General features: G+C 41.8%; 2 protein-coding genes across 6 annotated transcripts in view; one reads left to right on the forward strand and one right to left on the reverse strand.

The window, feature by feature from the left end:
• The first annotated feature begins 168 nt into the window (after positions 1–168).
• LOC119555259 (serine protease nudel) lies at positions 169–21,411 on the forward strand. Of its 2 annotated transcripts, XM_037866559.1 has the most exons (16): positions 169–472; positions 1,035–1,178; positions 1,239–3,092; positions 3,153–4,225; positions 4,290–4,781; positions 4,843–5,176; positions 5,228–6,575; positions 6,638–6,807; positions 6,866–6,979; positions 7,046–8,030; positions 8,091–8,560; positions 8,617–8,908; positions 8,967–9,074; positions 9,139–9,282; positions 9,348–9,783; positions 21,393–21,411. In XM_037866559.1, exons 1-15 carry the CDS (start codon positions 454–456, stop codon positions 9,763–9,765), a joined length of 7,965 nt encoding a protein of 2,654 aa, XP_037722487.1. In that variant the 5' UTR covers positions 169–453; the 3' UTR covers positions 9,766–9,783; positions 21,393–21,411. The 2 variants fall into 2 exon arrangements, with proteins under 2 accessions (XP_037722487.1, XP_037722486.1); XM_037866558.1 differs by lacking the exon at positions 21,393–21,411 and having other exon boundaries at positions 9,348–9,872.
• Positions 11,744–21,415, reverse strand: part of LOC119555261 (calcium uniporter protein, mitochondrial) — a 48,962-nt gene continuing 39,290 nt past the window's right edge. For 3 of the 4 annotated variants that reach the window (XM_037866562.1, XM_037866565.1, XM_037866563.1), the window contains 5 exons: positions 13,067–13,298; positions 12,904–13,009; positions 12,740–12,841; positions 12,475–12,678; positions 11,744–12,413 (listed from right to left, as the gene is read on the reverse strand). In XM_037866562.1, the coding sequence (XP_037722490.1) occupies positions 12,177–12,413; positions 12,475–12,678; positions 12,740–12,841; positions 12,904–13,009; positions 13,067–13,298 (881 nt within the window). In that variant the 3' untranslated portion in view covers positions 11,744–12,176. Of the gene's footprint in view, positions 12,414–12,474; positions 12,679–12,739; positions 12,842–12,903; positions 13,010–13,066; positions 13,299–17,733; positions 17,962–21,415 lie in introns of all 4 variants that reach the window. The other variant, XM_037866564.1, reaches the window with a different exon arrangement.

Here is a 21,415-nt window from a genome sequence, read left to right on the forward strand (position 1 = left end):
TGCCGGGCCGGTTTTCATTAACCAAAAAACCTTAAAGTCCGAAACGTAGCAGAAAAGTGCATCAGTGGCCGGTGGAAGTGGGTCGTTTGCCCGGTGATCCACTTTCCGGAAGCCCTTATAAGCGGTGCTCAACCACCGCCGGCTTCAGTTGCCGTTTGCCGGGCGGATCGCGCGGAAGTCGTCGTCGTCGTCGTCGTCGTGGTTATTATCGTTCTGGATTACTGTGGATATCAAATTCGGCCCTGCAATTGCTTTTTGTGGATTTTTGTTTGAGTGAATCGCTGTAACCCGAGGCTCCTTGTTGGCCAGCCAATTTAACAAAGTGCTAAACATATAAATAAAACGACAAGAAAGTAAAAAAATATTCTTCAGCGCTTTTGGATGTGATAGATCGTTTTTAACAATGTTCAGCGCCTAAATAATATTTCCGAAAGAAGTATAACATTGTGAAAAATGAATTACAACATGGATGGTATGTGTGATGCTTAAAGATATAAAAAACTTAAACTTCATGTTTTGAAAATGTACATACAACTTGGATTACAGTCAACTGGAACTCTAAAAAAACTAATGTTTAACACGAACAATTTTTTATACATTTTGTACGTTTCCGTACTCGTCCGCACTCATAAAGCAAAGAAACCTTTAAACTTTTTTTTACTAGTGCATTAAAATTTTCACCCACGTCTCTTAAAATTTTAAGCAAGAAAGTGAATTCCATAAAATGGTTGAAAGTTCCAATTAATTTGGATCTTTGATCAGCATTTTTATTAAAATTATTATTGCGAAATTGCTGAAGAGGCCGGAAAGTGCTGACCGAAATGAAAAACAAATTTTCCTACATATGTATGTTGAAAATAAAAGTATGTAAACTAAATTTTTAAAAGAATTGGGGTAGAGACAAAAACTACAAGTAAACAAATTGATAATTATGCAATTTAGTGATAAAAAAAGTGATTAGTTATTCACTTGACGAGTGAAAATGTAAAAGACTGTGCATAAAGATTTTTTAAAATATAATTTAAACTCCTTAGAGCTGGAGGCCACCAGGTTGCTGCGACATCCTCGACGTTGGTGGAGCATTGGTTTCAGCAAACGCATCCTGGCCATCTCGGTTCTGGTTATTATCGTACTGCTTTTTTCCCTGATCTACCATGGACTTGTGGTGGAGAGAATTGGTAAGTTTTAGGAATAGGCTGTAATTAATTGGATCTAATTCATGGTATCCCTATTTACAGATCGAGTCCAGCAGATTGCCGCATTGAATGCCAGGCACCAAGTACTTCTCAACCAGCCTTTCGAAGAGGATCAGTCTGCTCTGATCGTGAGTCCTCAAACCTTGCACTTCAAATTGCTCGACGAGAATTTGAATAACCAATTGGTTGGTGAAGATAGCAAAAATAAAAGAAAAAAGCACTTGAAGCGCATGCTGGTAAAGTTCCGATTGAACAAGAAACACCGTTCGCGTCGTGGGCTGCCTAGCTTGGATTTGTTAGATCCTGTCCGAATGGAGGCCAACCTGTATCATCTGTACTCCAAGCTGAGGAGCAAAAGGGCTCGAGAAGCTCTTAGCCAACTGGAGCACGAGTTTGTGCGATGCAAGAAGCAGACTCCGGAGGACTGCATGTCCGCCTTTCTGCGCATGTACAAAATGGCCAAGGAGGTGACCGAGAAAATGGAGAAGATGAAGGCCATCATGCGGGAGCAGCAGCCGAAATTGGAGTCAAGAAGCCTGGAGTCCTACGAACGGAGTGGTACCTTTCCTCCCGGAGCACTAATAAAGGAGACAACTGCAGCCACAACCACGGCAGTGGGAAATGCCACTGAAAAGCCCCCAAGGACCAAGATTAAACCTTCCAGGATCAGCTGGATAATCGATGGACATGATCATTATGAGAACCCAGTTTACACACATGATGCCCCCAAAAAAGATACAACCAAGGAGCCAGGAAACACCACTCAATTGGTTGAGGAGACAAGGACACAAGTAGTAGTGGAGACCACCACCGATAGGTTAAGCGGGGAGAGCACAACGGAGACGATCAGCTGGATTCTGGATCACTTCGAAAAGCCCCAGGAGATTGTGCGCACAACTGAGGGACCAGGTCAGCGAACCATTAGAAATGTATCCACCACATCAGCAACATCCATAAAATCAGATCCTAAATCGGAAACGGAAACGACCATTAGTGGATTCTTCGCCACCACAGAAGGTTTGTTGTTGGATATAACAACTGAGGCACCAATGCAAACCAGCAACTCCACCGTCCAGCGAAAACTGGCATTCGATTGGATTATCGATGGAGAAGATGATGGAGAGCCGGAAGTCAAGTCCACCAACACAACGACAACCACTGCGAGGGTGGGCACCAGTACCACAGAAGCCACAATTGCCACCACAGAGCAACCGAAACTTGAGTTCGATTGGATCATTGACGGTAGGGAAGATGATGAGCCCCAGGAAAATACGAATAACACCTTGCCAGACACCACCACTGAAGCCACCGGAACCACTGCAGGACAGCGAAAGATGCAGTTCGATTGGATTATTGATGGGGAGGAAGTTGTGGAAACGAAGGACAACTCCACCATCACCTCAACCACCTCCTCCGCAACAACACTACCAATAAGCACAACAGAAGCGAACGAGAGGCTTCACAACTTCACTGCCTATCCCACCAAGCCAAAGCCGGTAAAGTTTGACTGGATCATCGATGGCGGAGAACCCAGCAGTGAGGTGAGCAGTAGCTCCACAAGCCAACCCAAGTTGACCACCAGGGAGGCTATAAGCGACACGGAATCCCCACGATCCTGGCATCCGCTGGACAATCCCAGCAGTATCGAAAACATGTTGGAAAGCTTTGAGCGGCACGAAGAGGAAAAGCCCATATTACGAGTTCTGAATGACAATGAATCCTCAGCGGAAAACTCTACAGATCTATACGGACGCCAGCTCTGGCTAAAGAAGTTTGAGGATCAGGCTAAGGCAAATCAAAACGAGCTGATAGATACCTTTGGAACGGGCTTGGATGCTAAGGTCCTGGGCAAAATGGGACCAAAGGTCAATCCGTTCAATGGACACAACTGGAATGGTAAGTGTAACTTAATTTGTGTGTGACAAAGTAATCTGTATGTCACTATTTACTTTCCAGCTGCCGATGCCCAGATCCTCAGCCTGTGCGAGCAAGTGGCCCTGAAGATGCGCAACAAGGTGGTCCCCATGGTAGAGCCTGAGAACAAGGAGAAGGGAGAAACTTTCACGGCTTCACCCAGTGTTCAGTTCACAAGTCGAGCTCCTGGCGGATTCCCCGTTTCCGGAGAAACTATGAAGGCCTCTGCCCAGTTTATGTTTAATCCGAATTTCGGGATGCCCAGCATACCCGTCTGCTTCTACATGACGCCCGCCAACTTCCGCATGCCCATGTGGTCCAACACGCCCACATTTATGGGCATGCAGGGTGGTCACTTTGGAGGCTCCTCTAATCCAGGCGGTGGCATATTCTTTGTGCCGCAGCAGTTCGGACCGAGTGGTAACTTTTTCGGAGGAAGCGGCGGATCCGGAGCCGGTGGCCAGGGTGCCAATATCTTCTCGAAGAATGCCTCGCCACAGAAAACATCCAATGGGCAGCAGCAGCCGGTCTACTGCAGCTACATGAAGAATCAAGCGGGTCCGGGTGCGGGACAATCGCAGACTTCCGTTCAGCAGCAGCAGGGTGGACAGACGACCTTCTCCAATGCCAATTTTAAGATGCGGCACGCCAATCAGTCAAGCTCCGGCCAACAGCCGGGGCAAATCATCTACGCCAGCTACGCGGGATTGCCTCTGCAAACGGTCCAGCAGCGATCAAAGTGTCCGGAACCGAATCAGGTGGCCTGCTTTGGTCAAAAAGAGTGCATCGCCGACTCGAGATGGTGCGACAATGTGGTGGACTGTTCCGATGGCAGTGATGAGTCCGCCTGCACGTGTGCTGATCGCGTGGATGAAGAACGTCTGTGCGATGGCTATGCGGATTGCCCCATGGGAGAGGACGAGATGGGCTGCTTTGGCTGTGAACCGCTGTCGTACTCCTGCTACGAGTATCCTGAGGAGTTCGCCAGACACAATCACTCTACGATTTCCACGTGCTACAATCGGCTGGAGCGCTGTGATGGATTCATGAACTGCCTGAATGGGCGCGATGAAGAGCAGTGCAGCATGCTGGTCACCGATGTGTCGGATCATATGGTTGTTAATGAATATATTGATTTCCAAAAGGATATTTCATAACAGGCTTTCTAATCTTTTCCAGTCCCATGCTGCCTCAGCATCTGAGGGTTATCTATACCACAACTATCGCGGAGATTGGCATCCTGTGTGCAACAATGGCGGAAAGTGGGCGGCTTCAGCCTGCGAGCTGAACGTCAAGGATCGGGTGGACCTGCCGGCTTCCTTAAATGTCACCTTTCAGGTCCTCACTCTTCCGGGTCCCTTCATTGAGCCCTCTCTGCACGCCGGAGTCCATTTTGCTCAGGCTTGTCATGGACGCAATGGTCATGATTCCCTGGTGGATCACGTTGCCTATGTCAAGTGCCCACCGATGCAGTGCGGTGTGCCCACCAATAACTCGAAAACGGAGCACTCGAAGAAAGCGAAGAGAGCTGTGGCAAAGTTAAAGGAAATCGTTGGCGATGGACGAATTGTGGGTGGAAGTTACACGAGTGCATTGCGCTGGCCATTTGTGGTGGCTATCTATCGAGATGGCAAATTTCATTGTGGAGGAACAATCTATTCTGAACGTTGGGTGAGTTGGATTTTTCATATTTAAATTAGCAACATTAGTTGTAATATATTTAATATTTCAGATCATCAGCGCTGCCCACTGCGTCATAAACTTTGGAAAATACTACTACGAGGTGCGAGCTGGTCTCCTGCGGCGTACAAGTTACTCACCCGCCACCCAGATCCAGCCCGTGTCCCATGTGGTGGTCCATCAGGCGTACGAAAGAAGGAGCATGCGGAACGATCTTTCCATGCTCCGCCTGGCAAACCCGCTGCAATTCAATCGTTGGGTGAAGCCCATCTGCTTGCCCGACCAGGGAAGAACTACGTTAGGGGAGGATTGGATCTGGGGACCTGAGGAAAACACTTTGTGCACTGTGGTTGGATGGGGAGCCATTCGAGAGAAGGGTCCGAGCAGTAAGTACGTAAACCATTTGGAATATAAACGTGTTAAAATGCTTTTTGCAGGTGATCCTATGCGAGAGGTTATAGTTCCCATACGGAAACGATGCACTGATCCAGAGGATCAGGCTTCGGAGGACATTTGCGCCGGCGATCCAAACGGAGGTCGCGATGCCTGCCAAGGGGATTCGGGTGGACCGCTCTTCTGTCGCAGCGTCTCTCAACCGGAGGAATTCTACCTGGCCGGGGTGGTGAGTCACGGCAACGGCTGTGCTCGTCCTAAGGAATTTGGTGTCTACACGCGGGTGACTCTTTACCTGGACTGGCTGGAAATGGCTGTCACCCCGGGCCTGTTGCCCAGTCGTCAGCCGCTCCAACTCTGTCCCGGATTCATTTGCGTCTGGGGTGGTAAAAGGTGTATAGCGAAGCGTCAGCGTTGCGATCGTAATGTTGATTGCCTGGGTGGTGAAGATGAGGTCGGATGTGCCTACAACTTCATACCAGATATGGTGGGTGGCGTACGACAGAATGTAAGCAGCACAACAGAGAGTGACTATCATCCTGAGGAGAGTAAAATGCGGGAGGTGATTCCTATTGAAGATTATGATTTAAAGGCGGAACAAGATAAAGAGGACGATTTGTGGGAGAGCACAACTTCCTCAGAGGGATCTGAAACCACACAAGGGCAAATGGATGAATCTTTTACTGAAGAGATTACCTCAACTACTTCAGGTGGACTATTTACAATAGAGGAGAGCACTGTTCAAAGTTCAACAATCATTGATTCAACCACCAATCCTTCGACTACAATAATCTCCACAAAGACACAAACAAATCTTCCATCTACAACAATGGAAACAACATCGTCAACAATTGAATCTGAAATGCAATCAACATTACAAACTACTGACGCTCCAATGACAACTATACCCACATCAACTGAGGATTTCAAAAAGTTCACCGATTTGGTTACTCAGTTTGTAGAGAGTACTACTATTGGGACCACCATGGAGATAGTGAAAACTACTTCATCTCTGACCACAACGGTAGCTCCCAGCACAGTAACTACAGAGGGAATAAAGGACACTACGACCACAACGGAACCTACAACCACAAAGGACACCACAACCGCATGGGACAATACATCCACAAAGGACATTACAACCACAAAAGACACTACAACCACAAAGGACACTACAACGACTGAGCTCACCACAGTTAGTGTCAGCATCACCACACCTCTACCCACAATCCCAACTACCATTTCAACTACTAAAAAGCCCGTAGAAACCACCACCACCACATTAGCACCAACCAACACTACAAAATCCGCTAAGACAACCACAACGAAGAGTAGCAGCGCTCATTCTCATAAAGATGACATAAAAATTCCCAATAAGTTCGTGTGCAAAAAGTGAGTTATCTTGGTTTTGACTTAAACTTTTTTACCCTACGCTAATATTTTAACCCACACAGGATGTCTCAAATTGTGGATATTATGATGCGTTGTGATCGCAAAGTGGACTGTGAAGATGGAACTGATGAACTGGACTGCACATGCAGGGACTATTTGAAGGGATCTCTGAAGGGTCTCATTTGTGATGGCAAGGCCGATTGCGAGGACCTCACGGATGAACAAAACTGCCGTAATGATTGGGACAAAAAATAAAAACTGTGTTTTTAATATGTGTTAACCGTTTCCAGTGGACTGTCAAGCTCATGAGTTCCGTTGCCCCTTGTCCAAAACTTGTCTGCCTTTAAGCAAGCGCTGCGATAATGCAGTTGATTGTAAGTTCAAGGAAGATGAAAAGGATTGCTGTAAGTAGTTTATATATCCCCCAATAACTTTAAAGAGTCTTATATGTTATTTATTACCTTTTTCAGTTGCCCTGACCAATGGCCACGATGTGCACTTCGACGTTCATCAGCAGCCCAAATTCAGCAGCGCCGGAATCTTTTCCAGAAACGCCCATGGCGTGTGGCGGGTTGTCTGTGCCCATGAGACGGGCTACCATGAGCACCAGGCCAACACGGCAAATGCAGTATGTGCCCTGGTTGGCTTCAAAGGAGCCCACTACTTCAATAGTTCGGAATTCGTGAGCCAGCAGGAAATGCATTCTATAACGCCAGAATTAAAGGCAGGCAGCCACCGCATGGTGGCTCAACTTCGTTCCATGGTCGGCGACAATATCCAGTTGACAGAGAACGAGGTGGTAATCCCCGAGCTGGGTATACCATCCGCCTCGAGACCAGAGAAGGATCGTCTGCTACCCCGCAAATGTGTGGGCATCTACGTGGAGTGCAATCTCCTTTCCAATAAAACCACACCTCTGAAAACCTTTAGTGCTGGACAAGCTGTCAAGGAAAAGCCAATGGAGCAGCTTCCCCTACTGCAGCCCACCATAGAGACTCACAACACACCTAATGTGCACTTTAAACCGCAAATTCCTGCGGTTGTTGTAAATAAGAAGGATGAGATCCTAGACCGCTTGGATAATCTCATCAAGAGTAAGAAGAATAAAACCATACTGGTGAATGAGCAGCTCCATGAAGCCATCGAGGAGCTGCACTGGCCCTGGCTGGCGGATGTCTATTCGAATGGTGATCTCTGGTGCATCGGAGTGCTGATTGACAAACATTGGGTGCTGGTCCACGAGAGCTGTCTATTTGGCATTCACTTGGAGACGCACTACGTCAGCGTTTTACTGGGCGGTGGCAAAACGAAACGATCTGCCCATAAGAGCAATCACGAACAGATCCGCCGGGTGAACTGTTTTGAGGCGGTACCAAAGTCCAATGTATTGCTGTTGCATGTGGAGCAACCAGTGCGATTCACCCACCATGTGCTGCCCACATTCCTGCCAGACAAGTGAGTTCATCACTTCTGCTTAAAAATTTAAAGAATTAATTAAACGTACTGTTCTTGCAGTTCTCATCAAAACCAGGGTGCTGCGAGGGACTGCATCAGTGTGCTTCATGATGATGCCACAGGTCGCATCAAAACGGTGGCCATCACCCGGATAGACAATGTTACTAACTGCGATTCCTGCTACAAGCTTCAGGAAAAACAGCCACCCCAGAAGCTGATGCGCCTGCTGAATGTGAGCGCCGAGGATATGGCATCCATTTCGGAGGAGGTGGAACTCATTAATGGCGTGGCCCCCACTGAGCTTCCGGCAATTACCAAATTCACCAGCTGCCATCAGTTTGGGCTAAAGAATGTCAGCGATTCGCATCACAACCCCAGCGATCAGGGGGTGCTGGTCTGTCGCGACTCGCACACAGGCTGGTTCCCCACGGCCATGTTTAGCTACAACAATTCCGATTGCCAAAGTTTTAAACAGCCGTTTGGCATTAAAACGTTGGAGCTGGCATATAAATCGCTGCAGGATATTATAGGTGAATCGTTCGTATTCCAAAAGCTGTGCGAAATCTAATTTAAACTCCCCTAATAGACAAGCCCAGCTGCAAAATGCTCCAGCCACCCCCGGAATGCAACACCCATCGCTGCCCGCTGGGCACTTGTTTGCCACAGACTGCGATTTGCAACGACCGATTCGATTGTCATGATGGCAGCGATGAAGATGAGACCAAATGCCGACAGCTGAAGCAGCGGTGTGCCCCCGGCGAGATGAAGTGTCGGACCAGCTTTAAATGTGTGCCGAAGAGCAAGTTCTGTGACCACGTACCTGACTGCGAGGACATGACGGATGAGCCTACTATCTGCAGTTGCTTTACTTATCTGCAGTAGGTTAAAGCTTAGGATATTAATGCTGTTTATCACAATGAACTTAATTTCTTTCAGAGCCACTGATCCCTCTAAGATATGCGATGGCAAGCGAAACTGTTGGGACAAAAGTGATGAGAGCTCTGTCCTGTGCAATTGCACTGCCGATCATTTCCAATGCAGTTCGTAAGTGACTTTTGAATACTTATGAATATAATTTTAAAGTACATTGCATTTGTTTACAAAACAGTTCGCCTGACGAGTGCATTCCTCGGGATTTTGTGTGCGACAAAGAAAAGGATTGTCCCAATGGCGAAGATGAGCGATATTGCTTTGGCATAGAACATCCTCTACATCAGCAAAAGAAGGATTTCTGGGCCAGCAATCAGCACACGTAAGTTCTTAAAATTAAATCTCTAGGAAACTACTAAAGATATTTCAATTAACTGTATTTTTTAGGCATCCCGAGACAGCTCCTCAGTATGGTCAGGTTATAGAACAAACCTATGGCATCTGGCATACGAAATGCTTCCCCAAAAGCAAACCCCTGCAGGTCGATGAAGTGCGCGAGATATGCAAAAAGTTGGGCTACAATCCGTATAGGCAGCCCAGCTATCGGTTAATTGATGATGAGGAAAACAAACCTGTACATACCTTTGAGTTGGCAGATCGGCAGGGACGCAGTTTTAGTAATGAGTCGCTGATGGGAAAATACCGGGACTCAACAAAGGCGTTAATAATCAGCAAATTCTCCCCTCTTCAACTGAACGAGCGCCTCACGCTCTTCCTCAAGTCCAGCAGACCGATTGCCGAGTTGGTCCGGTGGAATGCCACCGATTCCAGCTTGTGCTACAGATTGGAGATCAGATGTGCCTAGAAGTCGACGATATACTACGTAAGTCGTCTATCTTTTCGTACTCTCGTAATTGTCCTTTTGTGCGTTTTAGTAGCAAATAAATGCGAGAGCTGTACACATTTTATTAATAACTTGGTTTTATTTTAATTTCATATTATTTTTTATCAGTTTGCGCTCGCATATGTTGCATATTTATTATTTCATTTGATTTTGTTTTCAAGCTTGGGATTTTGGGTAGTTTTGCAATTTTAGTTTAACAAACGAGTTTTTCGGTTTTATAAATGTAAAAAATCGCTTTTCGTTTTTTTTTTTGTCAAAACTCAAACAATATAATTAATTAATGCACTTAATTAGTGTTGGGTTTCCTTTAAATTCGTTAAAAAGACATAGGTAATCGTATTTTAAGATTAGTTGTTTGTTGAAAGAAGGTACTTGAGAATTATAAGTACTCGCACCTCATGAGAGTAGTTAAGCAACATTTTCGAAATAAGTTAATCTCTCGTGCGCATCGTTGGTAATATAATAATAGATCCGTATAAATAGTAGGGTCTTTAAAAAACGTTAACGTCTGTTTAGGGGAATGTATAAGAGTAACTAGTTAAATGTATTCATAAGTCTTTGGCGCTGATTAGGATTACGTTTTCGTGAATACTTCTAGGAGGTAATTAATCTATAATTTATTAGATAAACGCAAATGTTAGTTGGGACTTGGGTTAGGCAAAATACTTTCAAAGTTATTCGGTTTCGTTTGATTAATGTCAAGATCGCTTTGTACAATAAATAATTTCCGTTTTTATAATTTGAAATTGAATCACAAATGTCATTAAAGTATTATAAATATGCATAGGTAAATGCTTAGGCTAGAGTTAATCATTCCGAATGTCGATTAGTAAGTTAGTGTGCGATTTATATGAACCATATGTGCGTTTTCATACCCAGTACTCATTAGGTTTTAAATATGTATGCAAATGACAAGGGTGCGTTTCCACCTCTATATTGTATTCTTTATGAGAAGACAATTTCCAAATTTTGCTTATATTATTGAATTGATGCAATCCAAATAAACGCCTTTCGGGTATGCAACATAATTTATAACACTGCTGGGAGTACTGGGTATCTAATAGTCGGGGTTCTTGACTATAGCATACCTTATATTTGTGTGTAGTGAGCGCATTGAAAAGCGATGCATGTGTGTAGATTGTTGGTAGAGAGTAGAGTCCACTGATTGGTTTCTAGGATTGGGTTCATAGCACAGGCAAACAGTTTTCAACACAACCATTGACAATTCTAAGTTTAAGAGTATTTAGGTTCGTAGAGTTCGGAAAAAAGCGTAATAAGGGTAAATTTTAGGAGCCCAACAGGCTTACTCTGAACTAATTTTAGGCTTCATTTTTCTTCGTCTCGACTCGCGCAGGGCAAATAAATTGTATGTTATTCTTACATATCGTTTACGTTGTCATGAAACACAGCAGTTTATATATTTACATATCTAACATACCTACTAAATTACGCTTAGGATTTCGTTAACTTTACTAACTACGATGTCTCCATGAAATGGCTTATTTTCCGTTGCTAAAATCTTAATGGAATAATTGGTGCGTTTTTATTTACAATTTGATTCGTTCTAGTTGTTCTCATAGTATATGGTATATTAAAGCTTATGAAGAGTTAGTAGATTTCACTGGATGAGTTCAGATTAACTGAAAAATTGGACCGCAGGCATTCGGAAAGATGAACATCCGGGTACTGCTAATAACTTTCTGTTAATATGTGATGGTTAGTAGATATCTGTGGTTTTTTTTTTAGGTGAGGGCGACTTTTTCGCAGAAATTTAAATAATTTTTAACATTTTTTGTATAGGTGCTTCCGCCCTAAAGCATCTAAGCCAAAATTATCAACAGTTTGTTCACTTTTTGGCCTAAAAGTATGCCTTCACTATTAAATGCTAAATATAAGCCACCATTATTTGCAGAAATAAATTTTAAAACTCATACGGGAATAATAGTCAATAAATAATTCATATATTTTGCTAAAACTTGCACACACATATGCCTTAGGCGTAAAACAAATCTCTCACTTGCAATAAATAACTAAAAATTAAACATAAAATAATGTTATCAGCTTTAAAGCTGCAGGCGTCAGAATAACCTTGTGCGTTTTTGCAAATCGTCAAACTTTGGCTTAGGCTAATTAATTGTAAAATAAACAACTAAAACATTTTAATTAACATAAAGAGAAAAACTAAAGTTGATTTTAAACAACATGTGATGCGTCCACAAAATCATTTCAAACGTTGACTACAACATTTCGATCACCTGAACTTCTTTAGCTAAAAGGCGGACTTTTATTCGTTTCTAGTTTGAGGAAGTTAAAATTAGTTTGAGTTTCCATTTTCCCCTGTCAAGTAACTGATTTCTGAGAAGCCCTTAAGTTTATTTCCGCTCCGTCTTTTCCTCAATTAGGGTTGGTGGCGTATTTTCCTGGGTGCGTACCAGATGCGATGGTAATTGCATGTTGAGTGGATCGTTGATCCTCCTGAGATTGTACTCCAACTCCGCCGACTTGCGCTTCAGATTGTTGTAGTGCTCCACATCAAACTGGATCTTCTTGGCGTTTCTATAAAGGGTGAGCGAGTATTCGCGGTTCTTCACGTCCTCCATCATGTATTCCTAAAAGGGTTGAATATATTTTATTATTTATATTATTAAATATAACAATAATATGGCTTACCCTCTTGGTAACACAGTAGTAGGCATACATTGCCATTGTCGTGCCGTAGGTAACAAAATAGGTGACGGGCTCCATAATATCCCAAGAGTATTCCCACCAAGTCAGGCGCGCCAGGATGCCAAATTGCACGGACATTAAACCTAAACCCATCCAAGTCATAAAGTTGGTTCGACGAGCAGCCCTTTTGCTCAGTTCTAGTTTTTTCTATGGCAGATATATAATCATTATAACATTTAAATATTATTATTAGGTGTTTTTATTGTACCTCTTCCAGTGGCTCGAGTTCGTAGCGTAAGGTCTCCAGTTCCTTGGCAAGTTGATTGCTCTTCTCCAGCTGATATTCGCCCACGTTGAATGCCTCGTAGAGCTGCACATATGCTTACACATTTTTACTTTGAGTTTGAAGAAATATGTAAAATAATACCTCACCTGAGCAATAACCTTGCGCACATCACCCACTTTGTCCACTGATTCCACTGTGATCCTCTCACGTTTCGGTGGAATGACCTCCAGTGTGCGATTGTTGATTTGTATGCTGCAGTTGTAAGTGGATAGGCTTAATCATTCCCTGAGATATCGATGATCTACCCACCTAAAGGAGTCATCCAGCAAGCTGTCGATGGTGCAAGATGAAGCGATTCGCACTCCGTGCCTGTTGATCACCGCAGCTCGGTCGATGCCGCGATCCTCTGCTTTGAGCATGGCCAGCAGGTCGCCAACGTTGTGGGAGATTGGTTTCAGGGCGAACTGGCAGAGTTCATTGCGACTGGGAAGCCGAACAGTCATATGTGGCATACCATTCACGTATTCCACATAGATGTCGTCTGGGGATAAATAATAAAGCAGTGGGCATATGTTAATTTCTTATTAAAATCTTGTTAAAATGCGGAACTCATTTGTAGTTCTATAAAAGACATTCCCAAAACTCGTATATATTTTTTGCTGTACAAATCTAAACTCCTTTTGTTGTTTGTCTAATCAACAAAATATTCTGCTGTATATTTATATGGTAAGTTTAAATAAATGGAAACTTATTTTCCCAATCACGCCTGTATAGAAATATTTATAAAAGCATAAGACATATTTTATCAAAATATATTTAATTTTTTCTGCCCAATTTTTGTGTTGAAATAAAATTGCTAAAATAAAACCGGAATACAAAAGAAATTTATTTGTATTTCACAACCATTTTTATTTCCTGCAAATGCATTGAGATATTCTGTTTAAATAAATACTATGGAAGTAAATGTTTGTTTTGTGAAATGTAATATTGATTTTCAAAATATTGTTTTGATTGTCTCAAAGGGTTTATCCTAAAGTGGACTTAAAAAAAGCACAGGCATTGTTGCACATTTTCAAATGGAGTTCTACGTACTCTCTTCACTTCCCCAAACAGTTTCTCCATTCGGATGTGTGCCAAACTGTGAGGCAGTTTTCCTCGACTGTAATTAACCAAAAGCCACTCAAGGTTGCTCGCCAGCCTGGCTCAATTCAAATGCTGTTAGGCGTTCGAATTGCTTGCTGAGGCGTGACTCCTTTAACGCCCCTCGCTGAAAAAGAGGCAACAAAGTCGGGCAGGAGAAGGCAGTTTAGGCTTCGAAACAGATGACACAGTGGATTTTGACAAACATTTCAATTAGCGGCATCTAATCGCATTCCAGGTGCTGCATCGCATTGCATCGCACGGCGGAGATGATAGTCATCTTCGAGCTGTGCGGCCAACGAAAAGTTTTCACTTTGTCGCATGTGGGATTTATGCAGCCATGAAGTAGCACAAACATATATTTATCTGTATCGCTGCCACTCATGCAAGCAGCCACCGAATGCAACCACACGCCAATGCAACCACCAACACAGCACTAACTTCTAATGAAGATTTTCTTCTCATATAATACACTCAGGAAAATTGTGCGGAATATGGGTTAAGCTGATTGTGGTGTAAAGAGAAATATTTTCATAAACTTTTTGAGTTAATTTAAGATTTTAATTTTGAGTTATAAAATGTATCTCAGGGATATCACATTTTGTAGTTAAAATAAAAATGGATCTTAAATTTATAAAAAAAGTTTAAGTACTGAAGATATAAATATTTATACATATTATAACATTTATAGTGACACATAATAATTTAATAGTGCAATAGATAAGTAAAGAATTTTTTTAATATTAAAACTGTTTTTTTAAATAATATTGATACGTCCTTAAAAACAAAAACTAAATGATACTTCTTTCTATATATGATTTATTGACTTCAGGTGTGCTGGTAAGGAGATAAGTTCAGATTATCATATTTTCAATATATATATTCTGATTTTCTCCCGGTGCATCAGTTTTAATCGGCTTTACCAACTGGGCTTGATTGTAAGTGTTAGCTGGGTCTGTTCAACCCATTAGCAATTGTAGTCGGCGCCAAATGTGGGTAACTAGTGATGTTACTGTTGCTGTTGCAGCTTGGCTAACCGTCGAAGCCGAAGAAACCAAAGAAGAAGCCGTCGCCCATTGCTCGCTGCCTTCTACGATTATTATTTTCATGGACTTTGATTTTTTGGGATTTTAAACATTTTATGTTTTCTTTTTCTCTGCGGCGGCTTCTTCGCCTCCTCCGTAGGCTTCTTCTTTGGCTTTTATTGATAGTTTCAGATTTTTGTTTTAATTTTCAGTTAACTTTCAGATTTTCGCGCTAGCAGACGTGTGCGTCTTCTCTCGACGTTTGAGTGGCGGATAATTTGTGTGTACGTGGCAACCGAAAAATCGAAAAAGCAATCAATGGAAACTATAACATAATAATCTCAATTAAGTGAGAAATTGTGAAAATATATCAAGTGTGGTGGTGAAAAATGGATTTATTGGACTGTTATTGTGTGGACAGCAGTTGTTGAAAGACACACACATTCTTTGTGTGATATATGAAGAGGACAGATACCAACCGAAAAAGTTTAATTTACAAACTATGACAGGCCACAGCAAAATGAAATAAAGTTTTGTGGGCTGCTGTCACTGATTTTGTTGGGGCACAGAAAAACTGTATAAAACAACCTTCCATATGGCATATATATAGAATATACCCACAAGTTCTGAGCGAAACACGAACCACCGCAGACAGCAAACGTGCTAGCATTGATAATGCCATGTCAAATGCTCGCCCACGGCAGCGCTTTGATAGGCCGCAACTTTGCTTCATCAAAACTTAATAGCCAGTTTCCGCATCCCTGCCAAAACAAGGCTAACAAGTGTCAGGCAACTCGCACAAAAACCCAGCCAGTGTGGTAGTAGTGAGCACACAGTGCATGAGTGGGAACACGTGGTTGGCAAGCCAAATGAGGCCAGAGTTTAGGCCAGAACGTGGCGACCGCTTCCGTTGCCGGAAATGCAAGCGGCAATCAGCCCACAAATTTATAACAGTCAACTCCTTTTTGCGTGTTACTTAATGTTAGATTGTTGGAAATGCACAAGGGAAAATAAATAAGTCCTTTCATCAATCAAAACATTGTTAGAAGGGACTATCCTAAGTGTTTATCATTGTTAGCTGTTCTGCCAGCTCATGGCCAATAAGGTTCTGTTTCAAAAGGATACCCCAAACACGACAATGTGCCAAAATACACAACCTCTAAGTTGACACCTTTTAGATACTAAGGATTTTGTATTTGCTTAATCTGAAGGATATAATCTCATACTGTCCTGGATTTTCCTTCATTAATATATCCTCTTATTATGATATAACAACTTTCTAAAAAAGCTTTGAGTATATGTATAATTAAAACTCTCAAAGCAAGTACAGTAATTTGCAACCTAATTAACAAGACAATTAAATTTAATATTTCGTTTAAAATTCAATAATGAAATTATAACAAAATCAATCAATGGATATTAATAGCACTTAATCAATAAATAACATTTGTTATGAGCCTTTGCTTTAATACTGGCTGAAGTAAAATAAAGAAATTCAAATTTTGTAGTAATTTAACGTGGATTTATAGTTCTTTAAAATTACCATTTTTTTTATTTATATTATAATAAATAATATTTTGTTTTCTCTCTGTGAAATCCCCATCGCCTGCAATTAACTGTTATTCAAATTTTTAACCCAACATTTGCTGAAAGAAATGCAAGTAAAGGAAAAACGAGGATAGAGTCAGGGGATTGGTAGAATTTCTAGGAAATAAATCCAGCACTTAAGATTCGTTTTCTCGATAGGGCGACTGCTTCCACCCTTTGCCTTAAATTATATTTTTCTAGTTCACATCGCAATCACGAGAAATGTCCTGTGACAAATGTGCTGGAGATTTTCTGGGTGCCGTGATTTCCATGTGTGCAAGGAAAATTTGAAAACTGAATATCTGAGACGAGTGTAGGTGCGTGTGTCTGTGCATGAGCATTGCATGATTACATGGCACCGTCCTGTGCCTTCGTCCTTGCCCCCCAAAACCCGCTCCCCCCAACCTGCAATGCCAGCAAAAATTGTCCTTTGTGCATTATTAAAAATTCCGGCAACCGCCTCGTGCTTGCATATTTTTTGTGATTTAATTTTTTCGTACATTCTCAACAAGATTCGCGTGCCAGGTTTCCCCCGCCAGCCCAGCCTGCAAGTTTGTGTGTGCCTCTGCATTTAAATCAAATTAAAATAAGCCGCACCCCAGACCGGCTGACAGCAACATTAAATAAGTGCATGCATAAAATATTCACCGAAAACATACGCTTAAATTGAACGTTGAAAAAGGAAAAATCACGGCAAATTAAAAGGACACAGGAAGCGCAGGACCGAGCGATTAGCGGGTAAGTTGGGGGCGGGTTTTAGAGATGTATGGATGAGACCACAAGGTTTTCCATGATCCAGGCTATGTGTCTTTTTGACTTTCCTGATTACATTAGTTTACAAGAATTTCAACATAAATATACATTATTAACTGTTGCGAATTATTTGAAATCATATTTAAATGGTGTAGTAATGATTTATTTTACTTAATACTCGGATTATTTTTACCAAAAAGGATACTACACAGCAGTAAGGATACTTTTTAAGGCTTAAAAATAAATATTGAGATTAGGACCTTAACATTTTAATATATTCTTTTAAAACCATATAGTTTCATAAGTTTCAATGAAGTTCCTTATTCAATGCTCTCTAAAATATAAAAAATGGTATCAACCTTATTAGTCTCAGCATAAGGAACTGCCTCAGATTTTCATAATAGCATATTACCGGCTAAACGAGTGTAAACTTGTGTTCGGGGAACTGAGTGGCCCCCTCGATTTACCTACCATTTTGTAGAACAGTGTTTTTGGGGGCAGAGGTCGTGCCGGAGTTATTTACGATCTCCCCACTGAACACCTCCGACGACAAATTGGAACCTGTTGTTGGTTCCGTCGCTGGGCTGCAGTCTGTAGAGGTTGCTAGCCGTTCGACTAGGGCTTGTTTTCGGCCCGTTGCACTCAGTCCGAGGGCTCTTAGCCGCGTCCTCAGCTCGGTCAAAGTGAGTCGCGTGATATCTGGCATGATAATGATTGTGGAGGCATGGGCAGAGGCGCAAAAAGTAGGTGATGAAATAAAAAAGGAGATACGAAAAGAGAAATTAAACAGAATTTTCCACAAGAAGGGGCTGTTTGGCAAGAGGTGTAGTGGCAAAAATGACAGGACCTGCCTTTCCGTTTCTTTTTTAAATAATGAATCAAAAAGCAAGCAACACAAAAAGGTGGCCCAAGGAGCCCTTTGCACACAAAAAGCGCAGTAAAAATGATGGCTCGTGCAGTTAACACCGCAAAAATGCACATAAAAAAGCAAGTCGAAATTGTGTTTAACAAAATAAAAAATACAGAAGGAAAAAACAGGCGTTGTGAATGGCGAAAAATGTTGATGGAGAGGCGAATAATGGAAGAAAAAGCTGGGAAAAAAATAAAATAACAACAGGAGCCTCTGGCTTGTCACAACATTTTCTTTATCGGACCAGGAAATGACACGCACTCACAAAAATAAGAGGCGGTGGAGTGGTTGTGCGAGTAGGCGTGGCCGTAGACCATCAAACGAAATGCAGGCACATTAAATATAATGACATTGTCAGTCTTAAAATTAACACAATAAATGGCAGGCCAGGCCTCAGTTTGATTGCCTCCAAAAGGATGAGCGAGATAAGATGGTTGACGATGTGCTAAATAACGCATTTTATTTTTGGAAGTTATAATCAGTCTTTTGACAATTTATTATGCAGATAAATTTGTTTTTACTTAAACAATTTTTGGCCTTAATCTTCCTAGTGAATTTTCAGTGTTTTATGGAACGAATTCCTTAATTGCTTTTTTAATTAATAAAAAAAATGAACTCTTTATTGTTTTTCCAAATTTGAATAATGTATAATCAGAGACTTTAAATGACGTCTTACCATTTAAACAAAAACCTTTAATTATCATTGAAATAAATTTGCAGCATAAAACAGCATTCAATTATGCCTGTGCAAAATGTTCCCTGTTTAAAAAAGGATTAGGTTTCGTTTAATAGTTGTAGCTTCAAAGCTCTTTTCAGCAACAAATAATTTATGAGTTTCATATGTCCCACTTTTCATAAAATTCCTAAACCGCTTCCAAGAGCATTATATTTAGTGCCACTAGCAACTAATCTAATTTCCTTGCAGCTCCTGGCTTCCCTGTCGGCTGATTAATGTGGCCACAGTTAAACTTAATTCCACGCCATCTAAGCGGATAAAAGCTCACCATACTGCTGCGCATTATTTAAATTAAGCAAGAACGAATTTTCCGATGGGGAAAAACAAAACATGAAATAAAATGGGAAAACTTTGAAAGAGGGAAAATATGCGTAAGCCGAGGGCAAACAGATACAGATACACCCGCCCATCGCAACATTCGGGCAGCCATAAAGCATCGATGCGCCTTTAAGCTCATAAAATATTTATGAAATTGCAGGACAGCAGAAAATCTTTTGAAATATCCCCTTTTATGTGGCCCTTTATTTTGGTGGCTTGTTTGCTTATTTCCAATGCCAGCCGTAAAATCGCTGATTTTCTGAACCGAATAATTTATCCAAAATATAATCGATTTGTGCTTATTTTCACTTATTTTCACCGACTGGCAATTATTCTCAGCTTATATCCCGCTGAGCTTGACGACAATTAAGTTTGGTAGATAGATATATTTTGCAGCCATTTTAGGCCCGCCAGGTATCCACTTAATTAATGGAAAAAGGCCGCGGAAAGCGCCAAGAGTTTTGCGGAAAACTCAACAAGCTTGGGTGGGGTTTTGTATGTGGGTGAAAAGTAAAAAAAAAAAGAGAGAGTACCGCAGAAACCACAACCTCAACCGCTTTGCTTGGGCATTGTGTTTTTGCATTGTGCTTAGGCCTTTTTAATATTTTACTTGCCTTTGCTCCTATTTTATTCACCTTGATCCCATTCTGCGCCATAAGCCAAAGGCAACTGCGGCGGAGTTTGCACAATAATCCCAAACTGCGGGCCAAGACAAACAGCGGGTAACAAAGTGCAGGGATGCAGATGCAGATGTGAGTGCAGGCAACTTCAATGCAACTTGGTCGAGTGTCTGGCGCAGAGAAGTGGGCAATGCTTTTTGCCATCTTTTTTTTTGGGGAGAGACATTCGCAGAACTGAAGGGCATAGCTGGCATATGGGAAATATTTATGACCCTGAGCACTACGCCGTATATAGTCCAAGGCAGTGGCAATCTGTTTTTAGAGACTCCATTAAAAATTGAAATATAAATCTATAAGTGCAGCGTAGGCCTAGCGAAGGTCACAGAATACGGCTTGTTTTCCATTGTGGGTAATGCATTTGTCATGCTCAGGTTATAACTTTAATATTCTACCTATAAAATGTGAGGCAATAATGTAGCAGGGGTAGTTGTTTAGGTAGGTCGTGAATTTTCCTTCGTTCATTTTGCCTTTCATGACTTAAATAGAGGGTGATAGAAAATTATAGTGGTGGTTGCCACACAAATCACTCAGGTTTTGAAATCCCCTCAAATGTAATTCAAAGTGACTAAAAGTATGTTGTGAATAAAGGATAGTTCCGAATGAATTTCATGTGATTTAGAAAATGAAATATATTGCTACATACTTTTAGACATCTTAAAACAACAATTTAATATTTTCTTCTAAACTGTATTGTTAGTGATTTTTTTTTTAACATCCAGTTTACCATTTGGTTACAAGGATTAGTTAGTAAATATTATTTAAGTCATACATCTGAAAATGTAGAACCTTATTTTTATCAATTTTTTGACACACAAATATTACTATTAAATACAAATATTGAAGTATTTAAGCCTATTATCATATTTCATAAATTGAGCAACAAATGCCCTTCAATTTTCCCATCAAATTTGAGCCAATTAAAGTTGAGCAGTGTTGTTCTTGTCGCCCAAAATCGATTTTCCCTGCACTTCATAATTTACTGCTTTTTAAAACAATGTACTGTGTAAAGTATACGCTTTGATGCGTTTTCCTTTAAACCCAAAACAAACCCCCAGCCTCCGAGGAGAACTTTGCTCCTCACCTTGGACTCTGGACGCACAGTGCGGAAATTGTGTTTTCCCCACTACCCTGACTGCCCCGGTGTGTACGGCATGTAATTCCCGTTGTCGCTGGGAAAACAAGACAAGAGCAGAGCTGAACCCCAAGAAGAACGCTTCGGTGAACTCTTTAAGCACTTCACATGGCGACAACGAGGACATTGAGGCCGTCGAGTGGCGACACTTTGAGTGGGCCAAGTGACGTGTGGAGCCTGGAGGATGCTCCTCCTCGTCCGCCCACTTGGCCGCTCATTAAACAGATAACGCCTACGCCATATGCTGCTCCCCATGTGTATTTATTTTTAGATGCCCCGAGCTTGTTTAATTAATTGCACAAACTTTACGCAAATTAAATGTCAAGCCGCAGTTTTATTATCTTTCACTTGCAGGGAGCCTGACCGCCCCACCCACG

This window comes from Drosophila subpulchrella, chromosome 3L (assembly GCF_014743375.2).
Source record: "Drosophila subpulchrella strain 33 F10 #4 breed RU33 chromosome 3L, RU_Dsub_v1.1 Primary Assembly, whole genome shotgun sequence".
Lineage (NCBI taxonomy): Eukaryota > Metazoa > Arthropoda > Insecta > Diptera > Drosophilidae > Drosophila > Drosophila subpulchrella.